Source organism: Paroedura picta, chromosome 5 (genome assembly GCF_049243985.1).
Source record: "Paroedura picta isolate Pp20150507F chromosome 5, Ppicta_v3.0, whole genome shotgun sequence".
Taxonomy (NCBI): domain Eukaryota; kingdom Metazoa; phylum Chordata; class Lepidosauria; order Squamata; family Gekkonidae; genus Paroedura; species Paroedura picta.
Genome location: NC_135373.1, coordinates 45,754,817 through 45,772,106, shown reverse-complemented (window position 1 = coordinate 45,772,106; position 17,290 = coordinate 45,754,817). Strand labels below are relative to the sequence as shown.

Genomic DNA, 17,290 nt, shown 5'->3' with positions numbered 1-17,290 from the left:
GTTGTTTTTACTTTGTTTTTAATAGATTATCGGTGCACTTTGTTTAATATTTGTAATAATGAGCTTTTAATATTGTTTTGCAGCTCAACTTTTGGGTTCCTGACTTCTGTTCAGGTTGGGTTTCGGTTCCCTTTTTGGTTTTGCATATTCTGTCAGTCTCATATCAAGGTGGACAGCACAGGTGCATTTCGGGCACTATTTTCACTAAGCCTTTTGCATGCGGTATGCGCTGCTACTCGTGTCATTGTTTTAGAGCTGAGGGGGGGGGATTTTCAGTTTCCACATCACCTTCTGCTTGGCCCAAAAAAGAAACTCCCTAGTTAGATGGAAAACGTGAAACGGAGGACCCTGGGGTTTCTTGACAGCCTTGGAAGGGTTTCCCAAATGAGAGAGAAAAGGGATTAACTGATAGGAAAAGTCTCCCCCTAACCCAGATTTCCACCTCAGGGACAGCATTAAGGAGGACTTGAACAAACCAATTCTCACTCTTCTCACCATTTTCTTTCTTCCCTCACCCCTTTCACTAACACTAAACTACCTCCAACTTTTCATGCATGCTCAATCCCCATCAGGCCGTTTGAGCAGGGGTAGTCAAACTCGGCCCTCCAGATGTCCATGGACTACAATTCCCAGGAGCCCCTGCCAGCGAATGCTGGCAGGGGCTCCTGGGAATTGTAGTCCATGGACATCTGGAGGGCTGCAGTTTGACTACCCCTGCGTTTGAGGGTCAGTGAGACATATCACCTAGCTAATATTTTTTGTCACATCTGCAATGTTTCTCTCAATGTTTGAGGCCCCAGTGAGGTTTCTATTGCTAGGATATTCACCATTTTTGCTAATAAATGGAACAAACCTAAGAGGCACTGCAGTTAGGATGGTGGCAGGAACTAAATACTGGAAAGTTTCAGCCCCACTCTCCAATTCCCCCTTTCATACGTTCTCAGAGCAGGCCAAGTTCCTCACCTCCCTGTTTAGCCTTCAACATACCATGGCCCCTGGAACATGCACATTCCTCTACAGGCCATTTCAGTGAGTCCATTATTCTTGTATTAGCTCCCCCCCCCCTTCACAATCAGCACCCATAACCCACTTTGCTCTTATGACAGAGTATTAATGAGGATGATACTGATGGCTCAGTGACCTAAGAAATTAAAACATGTGTAGAACATCTAGAAAATATGGGGCTGCTACAACAGAAGTTCTGCTGAGAGGCAGCCAGTACCCATGAACACCCTGCATCAAGGAGCGCCTTTCAAGCTGGCATGCATAATACTTAGAACCAATAAGGTATGAAGAGAAACTATCTGCCGTAGCCATGAGAAATTAGAGAAAGCCTGGAAGTCTAACAAGCCCAGTGGAGCACGAACAGAGGCTTTCCCCCCAGATATTGATTCCCAAACCAGTCACACAGGAAGTCGCTATGCACACATGGGTCTCTGCAGCTCTGGAATTCTCTCTAATCAAAACATTAAACGTATGACGCATACATATTAGAGCTGTCAGCCAATTAAAGAGTTTTTGGCTGACAAATTATCTGCCTTTTAAGCTTGTGATTAATCAAGCTTAAATAACCGTGGTTATTATGGAAAAACTTCAATAGAAGCGCTTTTCTGTGATACAGAAGGAAACAAGAGACTCCATTTCATAAAAAAAAAACTACCAGCAGTTACAAGGACATACCAACTTTATATTAAGCTCTCTCCCATTATTTTGTCCAGCAATTCTCTGCAGACAAAGCAGCCTAAAAACCCAACAGGCATATCTGTACCTAACTGTGTGGAGGACAGGAGAGGTCTACCACTAACCATGGAAGCTAAATGGAAGATCAAAGGTTTGGGTCAACACTGTTTGTTCCCATGGGTTTGTTGCATGGCTTCCGCTGTTACGTAGCCCTTTGTGCACAACAGGCTGATGTGTGCCCCAGAAACCCACTTAATCACAGTCGGAGCTTACATTCAGTCATTACCAGTAATCCCTCAGGAGAGATCCATACCCCAACAGCTTGGCATATATATGAATAGTACATTGTCTCGCATAAACAGATGACTACAAATCAACACTAAAAACAAATAAAGAGTATCCAAGAACAAATGTTTGTCAACAAGTCAAATGTCCCCAAAAGACAGGCATACGTTCCAATGGAAGATGCTGCTGTCCCAGTAGCATCTCACAGACTGCAACACGTTTAAAAGCTATCTCCATTACATGTTTAAAAAACGAAACACAATAAAGAAAATCTGCATATACATTCACAATCCAGCATGCAGATGAAAAGTGCAAATACATTTTTAGCTCTATTACTCATATGCTCCAGTATCCAACCACTCCCTACACCAAAAGAGACTATGCAGTGTCAGACAGGTGAATTCTAAAACTGTGTTGGCATGAATGCACCAGACCAGAGATTGCTAATGTGGAGGGAGGAGGCAGGGTGAGAAAAAACTGTGTCTGCAGTATAATCTCTTTTTTTTCCCATTCAGCTTCTAGAGAACATCACAAGGTAAAATGTATTAGATTTCCAAATATTTAACACTTTCCTTTCCCCGCCCACTCAAGAACTGAAAAAGGAAATATAATTGTTATACACTGGGGGGGGAATTGTGCTATTTGTCTGCTTGGATTAATTTGGACGCTTGCATTAATTCACACTTAGGTGACTTAGTTAGCTTGGAACAGGAATGTTCCTGTTACTGAATGCTTGAACCACAATAGATCCCCACAAAAAAGGAATACGTAGAGAGTTTTATTTTAATTTTCTAAATGTTCAATGAAACTTAATAGCAGTGTCACCGTGCTCCATAACAAGATGAAGAATGGTAGCCATCACATGGGGTGAAGATGTGATGAGAAGGGACACAGAGGGGGGAAAAGCTATTTCCAGTTATTGTTATTCACTAATGCAATCCTAATGACCACAGGTCATATGGTCCATTGAAGTCTTTCTAATGGTCATTCTTTCTCCCGGAGACCCTGCACTCAGCACTGAAAATTCTGCCAAGACAATGTGTTAGTCTGCTTCATCTGTTCCCAGCAAAACGATCAGCTCAATTCCAACTGCAAAAAACTTTATTACTGCTTATGATGACAGGAAGAGTACAGCTTGATTTTTCCAGATCCCTGGTTATTATTTTCCAGAGGTGGCAGCCAGGAGGAGGGGAAAAGCCAATCATGTTGACTCACAACTCAAGCGAGTCTGATCTGAAAAAATTCATTGGGAACATAAATACAGAATCCCAACTGTGTAATTTTTACAGTCACACGCAGGCAGTAGTTGCCGAATGTTAATCACTAGTATTTGGCACTTCTTAAAAATTAGATTTTCCCTGAAACTATACACTACTGATCAATTATATGACTGCTAGTTTCCCCAGGCAAAGTCAAGAAATGAATTACCTTGCATATGTTTTGGGGAGGGGCTGTTAAAAAAAACAAACCCCCCACATCAGACATGCTGCTAAATGGATTTTACTGTAACTCTCACCTCATATGGTGGCTTAGTTGTTTATTTACATTTTGCCTTTTGATTCATATGGAGCAACAAGGCTGGATCGCAGTCATTTAACGTATTAAAAAGCAATATAAACACAGATTACAAACAGAATCAAGCAAGAACAGCCAAAATACTCAAAAAACGGAACATCTGTGATACCATTTAAGGTTCAATGAATTTGCATGCAGACTCTTTGGAGCACTATCATTTTAACTTGTCATCTGAATGCCAAAGAAAAAACATTTGTACAGATCTTTCAGAGCTCGATGATTTTAAATACTTTATCACTAGTAATCATTTCAACCATGCTATAAGATTGTTATCCAGTCCTGTAAGGAAGAAAACTTTAGCCTCACAGGGACAGCTCTGGATGACGTTGGCTGTAGTTAAGACCCAAGGCCATAAGCTGAATAAGAAAGGTGCCTGTAAGTTAAGGATTTATTTGTTAAAATTTCTATCATACTTCTTAGCAGAACTGTCAAAGCATCCTATAATACAATCAAATTTGAAATACAATAACATCAAAACAGTCAAAACAGGTTATCACAACAACCCATCTGTCTTACAGTGACACTATGACAAAATAAAAGAATTTTGTATTTCAAACCAAAGTGCCAGAAAACAATTCTGCCTCAACTTGTCTCCAGGAAACCGAATCAGTGCACCCCACAAATTGATCCTGTTTGCCAGCCTATGGACTTTCCTGGAAAGGAAAAGGGCATTATGGAAAGAAGATATAGGAAGAGGGTACCTTTAAGGTTGGAAAAGAGTAACAGAGAATATTTATAGATTCAGGTGGTTAGCTCTGAAGTAGCTCTGAAGTAGCACAACAAAATCCGAGTCCAATGGCACCTTTAAGAACAACAAAGTTTTTTTCAAGATGTAAGCTTTCATATACATGCACACTTCTTCGGACGATGAAATGGAAATCACCAGACTATATATATAAAAGGTAAATTAGCAGTAAATTAGTAAACAGCATAATGAAAATATCCAACAAATATACAGTATAAGGAAGATGTTTAGCAGATTCAAGGGCCTTGCTAGATTAACAAACTGAGTTTATAAGATTACAGTCCTTTGGGTTCAACTCCAGTCCGAAAAACATAGTGGAGGGAATACAACTGTCCCAATTAGTGATTAACAGCAGATGTATTCCCAGTTGTAGAACAGAGTAATTAAAAGAGATCTATTACTAGCTCCATCTGTCTCTATTCAAGCTTGTCTGGTGATTTCCATTTCATTGTCTGGATAACTGTACATGCACATGAAAGCTCACACCTTTAATAAAACTTGGTTGATCTTTAATGCATCATTGGACTCAAATATTGTTCAGAGAATGTTTAATTACTTTGATACGACCACAGCTGAATCTCACACGTGCCTCACAGTCAAGGGCTAGAGAGGTTCAAATATAGTCAATTGCCCCTGGCAAAATCAAAGACTCCCAACTCACATGGCAAGAGAAGGGAACCTTTAACAATCCCAATCATTTTTGACTGATGAAGTGCAGTTCCCTGTACTTTAGGTTGTGGGAGGAAGGTGGTGCATTATAGCCCAATCTCATCAGAACTTGGAAGTCCAGCAGGGTCAATATTTGGAAGGGAGATCAAGAAAGACAGTTCAGCACAGGAAGGTAATGGCCAACCACCTCTGCTTGTCACTTGCCTTGAAATCCCTTCAGCATGGTCACCATAAGTCAGCTGAGACTTCATGGCATTTACATATGTACAAGGTTCTTCTCTAAACAACGACCTGGGCTATCAAGCTCTGAATCTTAAATGAACAGTCCATCTTCCCAATATCAAGGGAGTATGAAGGAGTTAAAATTCAGCTTCTAACTGTAGGTGTAAAGCCATTGTAAGACTGTAAAAAAAGGATGTGTCAATCAGCCTTTATCGTCATTCAAGGAAAGAATATGCTGGACTAATCAGTTCCTCTCACTATACTCTGCTACAAGGACTATTTTGACATTTCACAAAACCATGCCGACTCATTGCGTAATAACTGCTGAAGAAACCATTTTCATACTTCTGTGACTGGACAAACAACTCACACAGAAGTTCAACCAGTCGTCCCAACAACCAGCAGCCTCTTGCCAATTCCCTGAAGCTGCATGACATGCATTAATGAAAAGGTGCTATTTAACGTAAACACTGACAGACCTCCGCTACTTCCTCCTCTCTTCTATAAACTTTTCACTAACCTTTGACACATTTCCTTTTTTCCCTCTTTACAAATGCTGAAAGCCAAACTATTTTTTTAAAACTACACTCTCTTCCTGTTTTTCACAGATAACTCCCTTGCCTTCTGTTTCAACCCCTTGAAAAAGACAGGGAAAGTATATTTAAAGTTACATGCACTTCATACCTTAAAGACTTAGTGATTTTAACATCAACAACAGATGTATTTAGATGGAACTTGAATATGGGTTATCTCCAAAACTGGCTCAGTGTTAAGAATTCAAGATCTTTTTTTTCTGTTATGCATATAGCCCCTGATGTACGGTGACATGCAAAGGACAGTCTGCTCCCTTTATCCCAGCCTTCTGACGTAAGGCTCTCAGTTCTAAGGAAACTGGCCTTAGAGTGGCTGTCCAGACTTACTTACACATTTATTTTATTAACATGGAAGAAGGTCTTCTATTCCTATTAAGACAAATTGTTTTAACCCAGCATGATCCTCCACAAGAAAGGCAGACTATAAACCAAGTAAACAACTACATAAATTGCTGGCTTGTTTTTTCAAAAAATCAGAATTGAAATTTTTGATATTTTATTATTTCAAATAGAAAATTCCATTATCTTTTTTTTTGGGGGGGGGGGGTTGACCTAGAATGCCTCAATATAAACACTAAAAAATGATTTTAAAATATCAGTTGCATAGGGAGATCTGTCACACCTGCTTGGATACAACCGATATATATATATTAAATAAATGTGCCACTGAGATAAGGATTGTGTTACAAGTGTCACGTTAGTCCAGATTCAGATGACACGTAACATCAGATTTGCTTCTACTTATACTCCCATCCCAATCAAATATAGCTGTAACAATCTGAAACAGACTAAAACAACAACTTTCCACAAAATGCAAGTCTTCTAAATGCTGCCCAAACAGTTTGTTTATTTATTATTTATTTACTATTTTGATTTATATACCGCCGCATTTCCTAGGAACCCACAGCAGTTCACAGAATAAAACATTATTAAAATACAATAAAACCCCAATTTACAATAAAACAAGCAAGTAGTCAAAACACAAATAATCTATCCCATCCCACCTCGTTCAGATGGTTCAGATGGAGGACGAGTTGCATGGTGGCTTCTGATCATGTCGAGGTATTTCCTTGGCCCCAAGTTTAGATGAACCAAGGAAGAAAAATTGGTTTGTATGCCCCACTTTTCACTACCCAATGGAGTCTCAAAGTAATCCCTTCCTCTCCCCACAACAGACACCCTGTAAGGTAGAAGGGACTGAGAGAGCTCTGACAGAACGACTGTGAGAACAGCTCTACCAGGACTGTGACTGCCTCGAGGTCACCCAGCAGGCCCCATGTGGAGGAGCGGGTTAGAGGCTGCCACTCTTAACCATTACACCAAGCTGGCTCTCCCAGGAGGGATTTGGGGGGGAGGGGGCTTAAAATAAACAGACTTCCACTTGCAACAGACTCTTTACTATCTCATTTTTATTCTATTCCAAAAATCCAGTCAAAAACAATGTGTTTTCTCTCTTCTGTGTTAGATACTATGATGATCTCTCATCTCCACAATAAATTCTGGATCACCGTTTTTAAATTCTGGAATCATCTGCAGAGGGAAGCAATGCTAGCTTTTCCAGCAGCAGATTAGAATGATTTTATCTCACTTTGCGTTAGCTGCAACATGCTACTTCTCCAGATCCTTTTCGACTTCAGTAAAACACTAAAGCAAGCAAAGAGCTTCATGAAAACACATTTCCCAGTTGCAGCTTCTCCATAAATACAAATCCACAAGAAAACTAAACAGAACTATCCCCTTTTAAACTCATCGATTTCAATCGGCTTAGAAGGACACAATTCTGTTTAGGGTTGCACTGTAAATCCCACTAAATAAGAGAGAAAAATCTGTTTCTCTACTACTGTTACACTGTCTCCTATGGTGTAGTTTTGAAGTAAGAAAGCCCTTGAAATGTAGTAAAAAGGTATCCCCTGTGCAAGCACTGGGTCATGTCTGACCCTTGGGGTGACGCCCTCCAGCGTTTTCTTGGCAGACTCAATACGGGGTGGTTTGCCAGTGCCTTCCCCAGTCATGACCGTTTACCCCCCAGCAAGCTGGGTACTCATTTTACCGACCTCGGAAGGATGGAAGGCTGAGTCAACCTTGAGCCGGCTGCTGGGATTGAACTCCCAGCCTCATGGGCAAAGCTTTCAGACAGCTGCCTTATCACTCTGCGTCACAAGAGGCTCTTGAAATGTAGGGGCAGAGGCAAAAGACAAAAGTTCTTCCTTTAAACCCCTCTAAATCTGCTTAAGTGTTTTGTTTGTTTTTGCAGTCTTGATTAAGCTGCTCTGAATATCTGGGAGAAAGCACAGTGTTGGACATGGCTCCACTTTAAAAGCTGCCCTAACCAAGTGGAGAAAACAGACTCACTCACCACTGCCAAGCTTGTCCGACTAACTTGGAGATAAGACTTTGAGTCCAGCGGCACCTTTAAGACCCACCAAGATGTATTCAAGGTATAAGCTTTCCTGCAGAAGATACAATGAAGCAGAATTGCCTCAACCATTATATATATGAAGGGGGGTTGTTAGTTGCCAGGACTAACCCTACCCCCCTTTGTATATGTACTGGTTGAGGCAATTCTGTTCCATTGAATCTGAAGAAGTGTGCTTGCATAGGAAAGCCTATAACCTTTAATATATCTTAGTTGGTCTTAAAAATGCTGCTGGACTCAAACTTTTTCCTGCTACTTCAGAACAACACAACTACCCACCTGAATCTAACTTGGAAACACTTTTCGTTCTGTCCAGAGTAATTTTCATCCAGCATAGCGTATTCATGGGAAGCCTGCAACATAACAAGGACTAACTACTTCTCCTCCCAAAGGAAACCAGGCATTTGAGGTGTGTGTACATATGGGGAGGGGGTCACATCCCACCTGCTGCTGTCAGTGGGGCAAACACAGCCTCTCTCAACCACATCTGGGATCATAAGGCTAGCAAGCACCCTGGCTGCATCGTATTTCATGGCCAGAGCTTTTTGTTGGCATGGTTTGACTTGCCAGGAAGAAAATGTTCAAAGAATCAGAAAGACTATTTTTTAAAGCATATATTATAAAAAGCTGGGTTGTCACCATGGTATTTGCTGCCCTCAGTTATTAAAATGCATTTGGCTTACGATTTTTCCTCTCTGTTCAGCCTTATATAAGCAAGAACTAACTTGGGAAATTGATACTTGCTTCATTAGGTCTACATACTTTATGAAGGAGCATCTATTCTGGTGACCCCTGGCCGCAAAGAAATCTTCCTGGCCTCAGCCAGAGCCCCAACCTGGTGGAATGAGCTCCCCAACAAAATCAGGGCCCTATTGGAACTCAAGCAGTTCTATAGGGCCTGCAAAATGGAGTACTTCTGCCAGGCTTTCAGATGGGGCCAATGATTGGGACCACCCTACAGCCTGGTTCCTTGTCAGGCAGCCTTGACGTGATTACCCAAATTTTGTTCTTGTGGTAACTGTTAGCTCTTTGAAGAAGAAGAGTTGGTTCTTATATACCGCTTTTCTCTACCCAAAGGAGTCTCAAAGCGGCTTACAAATCACCTTCCCTTTCCTCTCCCCACAACAGACACCCTGTGAGGTGGGTGAGGCTGAGAGAGCCCTGATATTACTGCTCGGTCAGAACAGCTTTATCAGTGCTGTGGCGAGCCCAAGGTCACCCAGCTGGCTGCATGTGGACTAGGAGGAGTGGGGAATCAAACCCGGCTGGCCAGATTAAAAGTCCGCACTCCTAACCACTACACCAAGCTGGCTCATTCATACTGTTCCAAATGTTTCAGTACACCTCTCCCATTCCCCACTGGCTCTATGTACATTGCCCCGAGATGTCACAGGGAGGGGCAGTACATAAATTGTATGAATAAATAAAATATTGCCATCCTGAGATTTGCTCTGAGAAGGCTAGCCACTGTGGCAAGAGATCATAAATCATGAATCTGACCTAGTTTAACCCTTTGGAACAAGACTCATGGCTCAGGGTCTCATGCCCTTAATGGAGCCTGAATAATTGTTTCAAAGTATGGGGCCCTCTCTGTCTTGTCAAATCATGGACCCCTAGCAGAAGTGATCCTATTAGGGTCCCCCAGAGTTCTCTCCCACTATGTTACCTATAGGACTAGGAATTAGGGACTGCCATACCAGAGGGGAGTAAATGTAAGCTAACATGAAGTTTTTTCCTAGGGAGACAAGATAGATGGGTTTTGCCCCAGGCAGAACTTCTTGCCAACTGCCATGCTTCATGCCAGAAAATATCTGGTCAGAGCTCAAAGACTAGCAATGATGGAGAACTTTTGCCTTTTGCAAAATATGAAGACTGTGTCACTTGCTAAAGCTGTGTGCTCTACAGGCATTTGGCTGTGATGCTCTGTGCCTGCACTATACTCGTTTACAATGGGCAATCTAGTCATCTGGTGGGCTCTGACCCCAAAATTTGCTTGCACTTCTAACATTGGCTGCAGCATCGCAATGTTTTTTTTTTTCATATTAAGACAGAAAGTGGGAAGAAAGGAATGAATAGGAGGATGAGAGAGTCAAATTAAGTAGAAATGGAGAGTTAAAAGGCTGATATATATATTTTTAAAACCAGAAAATTAGAATTGGATCTCATGGGGCTAGTTAGAGTCAGTGGTGGGTCATGGCTCTGAAAACTGTGGGAAGCTGATGTAATAACTGCTTTTTCAGGAAGATGGACTGCTTTTCGGGAAGACAATGTGTGACCCTCTGGTCCCTATCAATTCCTGCAATTTTAATCCAGGTTTGGTTTTATGCAGTTCTATGGGCCAAATCTTCACGACTTCCCATGAGACATTTCCATTTCCATACTATTTTCCCTGAATGTCCAACCAGACAGCCGCTTTGCTCAATTTCATTGTATTATTATGCCCTGTTACAGCCTATTAGAATTCTTTCACATTTGATCTGTGTAAAAATGAAACAGGGAGGGGGGAGAACCCGCTGGAGACATGCAAGAGCTTTTGAAGGCCTGGGGAAAAGGACAGCTCCTGAAGACGAATCCTAATTCAGTATTAAAGAGGAGTGTTGGTGAAGTTATGTGGGCAGCAAAAAGAGGAATGAAGAGAACAAGAGGTGCAGCACAGGGTTATTGGAAAAACCAGTGAAATATAGGGAAAAGGAACTAAAATTACTTCTCCGAGATCCCAATACGCTGCAATATCAATAAACAAAGGAAGGGGAAAAGCTCCAAGTGTGTTGTGTGTTTTTTTTAAGAAATATTTTTTCAAAACCCCAGGAATTCACACAAGTCCTTTTAATGATCTTTGGTCACACAGGGTTTATAGATTCCCATACATTGATAAAAGGAAGGAGCAAGCTCACCATAGGCAAGTGACAGCCCTGCCTTACCCTCTTCTCTAAAAACAATTGCTTATACACAGTGGAAGAAAATATGAACAAATAAAAAGGAGTACACAAATAAAAAGAAGAAAACACAGATCTGCCATGACTGAGAAGAGTACAAAACTGAACAGCAGCACTGAGGGGACTCACTGTGGAAAGACGATAAGGGCAGATGAATGAGGCAGAAATCAATACAGCATGAGAGGTGATGGGGGGGGGGAGAAAGGTAGATGAGCAGCACACAGGAAAGAATGAGTGTCTGTTCTCACATTGCATTTCCTTAGACACAGCTCCATCCTCACGTACAATGGCTGTGTGTTCCTTAATGTGTGGGAATAGCTTCACCAGCATATATATTATCTGCTATCTGCACCTGCTTCCTCACAGATATACCCCACAACCACATACACATGCACAACACTGCTGCAAACAGTTCCTTGAAGTAATATTGCAGAGGAATGCACAATTGGGGGTCTGTGTTTGGGCCCCTGTGTACTCAGCTGTGACCTTACATCTGTGGAAATATAAGAATCTGCCACGGTGCAGCTTTAGATGGCAAAATTAGGGTGGGAGAGAGGGTAAGGTTAATCAAGGCATGAAAAGGCTGAAAGATGGCAAAATTAGGGTGGGGAGAGAAGGTGAGGTTAATCGAGGCATGAAAGGCTGAAAGAAAAATGAGTCATTCACAATCTTATGCCAATTTACCTGGGAGCAAATACCACTGAAATTAGGAGGGCTTCCAAGTAAACATGCTGGGTTGGCTACAAGGAAGCTGGAAGAAGCTAACTGGGAAGCCACGAGAAGCTATGGAGAAGAATCCTTTGAGAGGAAATGGAAGGTACATAAGAAAATGGCCAAATGGTGGAGGAATGCAAGTGAAAAGAAAAATGGGAATATGGAAAAGGTGAGCAGGTAATCAGCAGAATAAGAAGCAAGGAACTGAAGCTTGAAGGAGCTAATGGGGTGGGTGCATACGAAGGTATAACTTACAAAAGAGCAGACTGGGAGTTAAAATGCATTAGGAGGTGAAGGAAGCAAGTACAATCTTAAAACACAACATTTGTGTTACCATTATAAGAAGTTTGCAATACAGCACTAAGTGGTACACTCAAGCTAGCACTCTATTGAAATGTGCAAGTTGAACAAAAAACAACCTCATGCCCGCCACAGAAATATGACACTGCAATAAACCCCAGTGGTGTAGAAAGGAAGAGAGATGCACTTCAGAGGTTAAGGCTAAAATCAGGATACTTCACGCGCCTGTAACTTAGACCTGGATAAAATAATAATGGTCCTAAACAACACATAAAATCATTGTATATACATTTCTGCATACACTTTTGAACAAAGTAAGATCACTATTCCATTTACCCTATTGCAAATACAGAACTAAGCTATAATAAACTATTATTCTTGAGTGAATGCATTCAGAATTAAAGGACACGGGGGGCATAAACAAAAATTCAGGAGTAGCAGCCCTATTAGTTTTCAGCAACAAAACACACAGAGACATGGTGTAAGCCCATTTTGTCAGAGACACGAAGTGCAGTTATCTATATCATGAAGAGAGAACAAGGAAACTAAAATGTAAGCACTAGAGTGAGAAAGCAGCAAAACGTTAAAAGGTATGTATAGACTTGTGACATTTCCATACAAGGCTCCGTTGTATATCACTCTATCTACTAAGTGTCAGATTATACCATTTGCATTTCATTGCCTTTCAACCTCAGCTGCTTCTTAAACTTCTTCCCTGTGCCAATGTAGAATCTGCCAACTGAGGCCACACTTCACGCCACTTACAAAAGCAAGCTGTAGCCCGCCACAGCTTTGGCCACAACAAATGTCAGTCTTTTAAGGCGCCACAAGTCTCTCTGTTCTCTTGGCATGAAGGATGAAAACTCAGCAGAGAAGCCTGGTTTCAGTTTGCCAAGGTTCAGCCATGGAATGTGCAGGTTGCTCGTGAAAAAGCACCCCTCTGCTCTTTCCTTACAAATCGATTGCTTGAGATATATCAGGGCAGGGCTAAGTGGGGGCTTTTTAGGCCAGGGAAAAGAGCTAGCCAGGCTTTACAAGGGGACTTTGCTGAAATGACATGTGTGGCAGTGCAATCCGACGGAAGGTGGCTCAAGTCTAAGAACACTGAAATCAAGGGGTTTAGACAGGCGTAACTTTTCATGGGACAGCGCTGTCAATCTAGAAATGGATCAGGGAAGAGCAACATTGTTAATATGGTCTCACTTAGTGTAGCTCCAGGGCTCTTTATAACGTCTTGCCATGGCCCTGCTCTGGGCCCAGCATGTCTCAGCCTCCCCAGAGTCAAATTTTGGATCCTCAGGGCAGGGATCAGCATTCTTCAGCTGACTATCAGAAGCCATGGCACATTATGTACAAGGTTAACATCACTACCAATGCTGAATGCGGCTAGTCAAGACAGTGCGTATCCAACCATCACGGACTTTGTGTAGCAGGGCCTTCCTACCTCCAGTTCCTTCTGTAGTCCAGTAAGAGCCTCCCCATGTCACTCTTGGAGGTCATGGGTCCCCAGGAACAGTCCAAGAGGGAATCTGGAGGCTTGCAATTGGGAGGAGGGGGAGAAAACAGCAGAAATGCTTGCTCCCCTCTTCCACCAGGTATACGGACCCAAACACAACCAAGCATCACCCCAACCTCAATATCACCCACAATGCCATTAAACACCCCCTTAAGTGGTCACCCCCACACATTTAATGCTAACATCACCCCAAAAGTGGCACCCCAATAGCACCATAAACACAAGCAAGGTAAACGCTACCTCAGCAATTGGAGCAGCCAACTACCTCAAGTTACCCCAATACCTTAATTAACACTAATGCGACCAGTAATTTCTACCTGTGGAACAGATAACAGTTATGCACACTAATGTAAACACGCAACAGCAACACTCCCGGTAGCAACACTCCACTAAGCACCCCCCCTCCCCCCGCAGGCTACTACTGCGGGTATTAATAATACCTGAATAACCCGACTCATGTCCCCGGCACACCCCCTTTCCAACGACCCCCTGAGGGGGCTGGAGCGGCGGCGAAGGCGGGAAAGGGCTGGCGTCCCCCCTGCCTCCCTCCCTCTCCGGCTCACCTCCTTGATCTTCATCCTCCTGGCGCGGAGCTCGGGGTCCTCGGTGCCGCCTCTCCTCCTGCCCAGCACCGGGTGGCGGAGCCTCTCTCGGAAGGCGTGGTGGTCGAAGCGGAACGGGGCTCCGGTGTGGCGGGGAGGGGCGGCGGCGGTGCCCGCGCCGGGCGGCCCCTGGGGGCGGCGTTGGTGGCGCGCTCGCTTCCCGGGGACGGCGGCGGCGGCGGCGGCGTTGTTGGCGTTGGCGGCTGCCATGGCGGGCGGGGGCTTGGGGTCGCCGAGGAGGCGCGGCGGCGGCGGCGGGCTGGGGGCGGCGTGGCGGCGGCCGGCGGGGTCGGAGCCCGGCGGCGGCGGCGGGGGGGAGGCGCGGCTCAGGTCCGGGTCTGCTCCGCGGCGGGGCAGGAAGAGGCGCCTGAAGCGGGACGAGTCCGGCAGGAGGAAGAGGGCCCCGAAGCAGAGCGTGAGCAGGCCCGAGAGGAAGAGCAGCACCACGAACTTGTGCGGCAGCCGCAGACCCAGCGCCGCCGACGGCGCCCAGCCCGGCATGCCCGGCAGCTTCCGCAGCAGCAGCAGCATGGGAGCGCCGCAAGGCCGGCCGGACCCCGGGGGGGAGGCGCCGCCGACACAGCCGTCGCCGCCACCGGACCCGGGGAGGGGATGCAAGCCGGCGCCACGCGAAGGAGGAAGGCGCAGCGCGGCTCGCGGGGAGACTGGAGAGGGGCTGGCGGCTGTCTTATCGGGAAAGCCGAACGGTCGAAAGCGTCCGCTTCCCCTCCGAGCCCGGCGGTCAGATGTCCTTTTTTAGGGCCGCAAAAACGTCAAGGGGCAGCTGCCGATAGGGGAGGGGGGCTTTTCTCAACACGGAAAAGTTGCAGAAAATTAAATCCAGGGATTGGCCCCGCTTGACTTACTCCCCTTGTTGGCTCTCCCGGCCTGAGCAGATGACACGTGTCTCTGAGACTGGGCAGCGGAAGCCGCGCTACGGGCCGTGCAGATGGCTCTGCCGCGGGGTGGGCTCCTTCGCCTGCCGGTCCCTCCGCTCCTTTGCTCGGACGAGTTCCAGCCCGCCAAGCAGAAGCCGGCCTGGTGGCTCCTGGGGCTGGGCGCGAAGTTGAGTGGAAGTTGTCGGGCGAGATGCTCAGCGGCGACAAGCGAGCGAGTCAGCCGCCGCCTCTTCCCGCTCGCGACGAGGGGTTCCCCCTTCCTGGCCGCTGCCTCGTGGGGTGCCGAGAGAGCGGATGGGAGGCAGCCGCGCGGTCCAGGCGGAAAGGGGCCTGGATCTTCTTCTGTGTGTGTGTGCGTGCTCGTGTTTGTTTTACCTCGTCCACGCCTCGCTTCCTTCCCTTCTGCTGCTGCTAGCAGGCACCAGGGGTGCTGTTTCCAGGCTGGTTCAGGGGCCGATCCGGATGGGCGATGGGCTCATGATGCAGCATTTCTGCAGCCGGAGAGGGGGAGAACCGGAGCGACTCGCTCCGCACGAGGTTCTGTTGCACGCAGCCTGGCTCGGCGGGTCCTTCGCTCAGCCCTCCGCCGCCAGTCTCTCGCGGTCCCCCATCCACTTCAGCCCGGGCGCTGGCTTCCCTGACTTGCCATCAGCCCTCGTCTTCGGCCAGCCGCATCCTTCGGGCTTCCTGGATCGGGTGCTTCTGTTAAGAATCGGTCGGCTGTTTAGGGGGAAGCCGGGCATTCACCTCCTCCTCCTCCTCCCTACTTCCCAAGAAGGGGAGGATCCACGCAGCCAGAAGAGGGATTGGAGGGAGCAGAGAGACGCGCAGAAACAGGGACAAGGCTCCAGCGGAGAGCCGTCTCGAGGCACGTCGCCCCAGCAGTCGCCCCGACTCAACTACGGCTCGCAAGGAAATAATCCAGCGCAGAGTACTTCGTTTCGTCTCCGATCGTCACCTAATTGGCTTTCTCCAGTTTTTCGACCAATTTCAGCCGGACCTTCTGGGTCCCTCCTGCCCAGAAGAGAAACGATTCACAACTCTCTCCCCCGCTTCCTCCCCGCAACCCTATCATTGAGTAGAAAGGAGCCGCTTCTTAAAAAAAAAAAAAAAAAACAACCACCACCCAAAACTCTCAAGAAGGTTTATGGCTATAATCTGGATTTCATTATTCTCCTTCAGAAGGGGATACACACAAAATAATTCATTGCATTTTTTATTTATTTTTCTTTTAGCTGGGCGGCCAATCCTGGGTTTCCATCCCTCCTTCCTCGCCGCTTCTTTGCCTTTCTGGGATCTCGGGCAGTGAAATCGCTGCCAGCCTTCTGCCCCCTCCCTGTATGGTTTGGTGCTCTGAAAAAAACGGGGTGGATTTTTGGGGGGGGGGATCGCTGTGCCGCGCTGTTTCCTGCCGGAAGATCTAAGTGCCCATTAAATGAGGCGGCGAAAGGGCTGCTGCCAGGCGAACTCTCCGCGAGTGGCGGCCCTCTTCAGAGCATCCCTCGCTGCTGCCCATCAAACCATTAACGCCTTGGCACCACCTAAGTGCAGCAGGCTCATCAAGCGCAATTACCGCCTCCTGCTAGCGCGCTTAGGAGGACGAGCAGCTGCTGCCGGGCTGCATCTGTCCTGGCGCGCTGGCGGCAACGCCACTCACCCTCTCCGCAGCCCAGCTCTTACTGCGACAGCAGAGCCTCCAGCGCCAGACCGCTCCGCCTGCTCCAGCAAAGCCCCGCCCCCTAGCCTGGAGACCGCACCCCGTTCACGCAGCCCTCCCCTCCAGGCCACGCCTTCTTCCCGCGGCTGATGCTCGGCGGCGCGCGCAGCTGTCGTCTACGTTGGGTGTGCGGTTCTCCCCCGCCTCCTCTTCTGTTATTGGTCCGGTAGCCGGGGACTCATTGGAGCTCCCGGGCTGTCGCTCAAGCCCGAATCCCCCTCTTCTCGCATGTTTTATCACAAAAGCATTGTTCCAATCGCGTGTCACTGGTGTGTCAAGCCCCTCTGTGCTGATTGGCTGAAGGTGCCCGAGATCGTAGAGGGGAGAAGGCTTTGGAGGTCCCCGGCAAGGAGGTGGGTGCTGTGCTCGCGCAGCATTGCAGGGCCGCAGTGGCTGCTTTGATATCGTCTGAAGACAGACA

At 46.2% G+C, this 17,290-nt stretch overlaps 1 protein-coding gene across 1 annotated transcript in view; it reads right to left on the bottom strand.

The window, feature by feature from the left end:
* Positions 1 to 16,845, bottom strand: part of MAN1C1 (mannosidase alpha class 1C member 1) — a 150,481-nt gene extending 133,636 nt beyond the window's left edge. The window contains exon 1 of the mRNA XM_077337648.1: positions 14,215 to 16,845. Coding sequence (XP_077193763.1) covers positions 14,215 to 14,784 — 570 coding nt within the window. The 5' untranslated portion in view covers positions 14,785 to 16,845. The remainder of the gene's footprint in view (positions 1 to 14,214) is intronic.
* Positions 16,846 to 17,290: the final 445 nt, after the last annotated feature.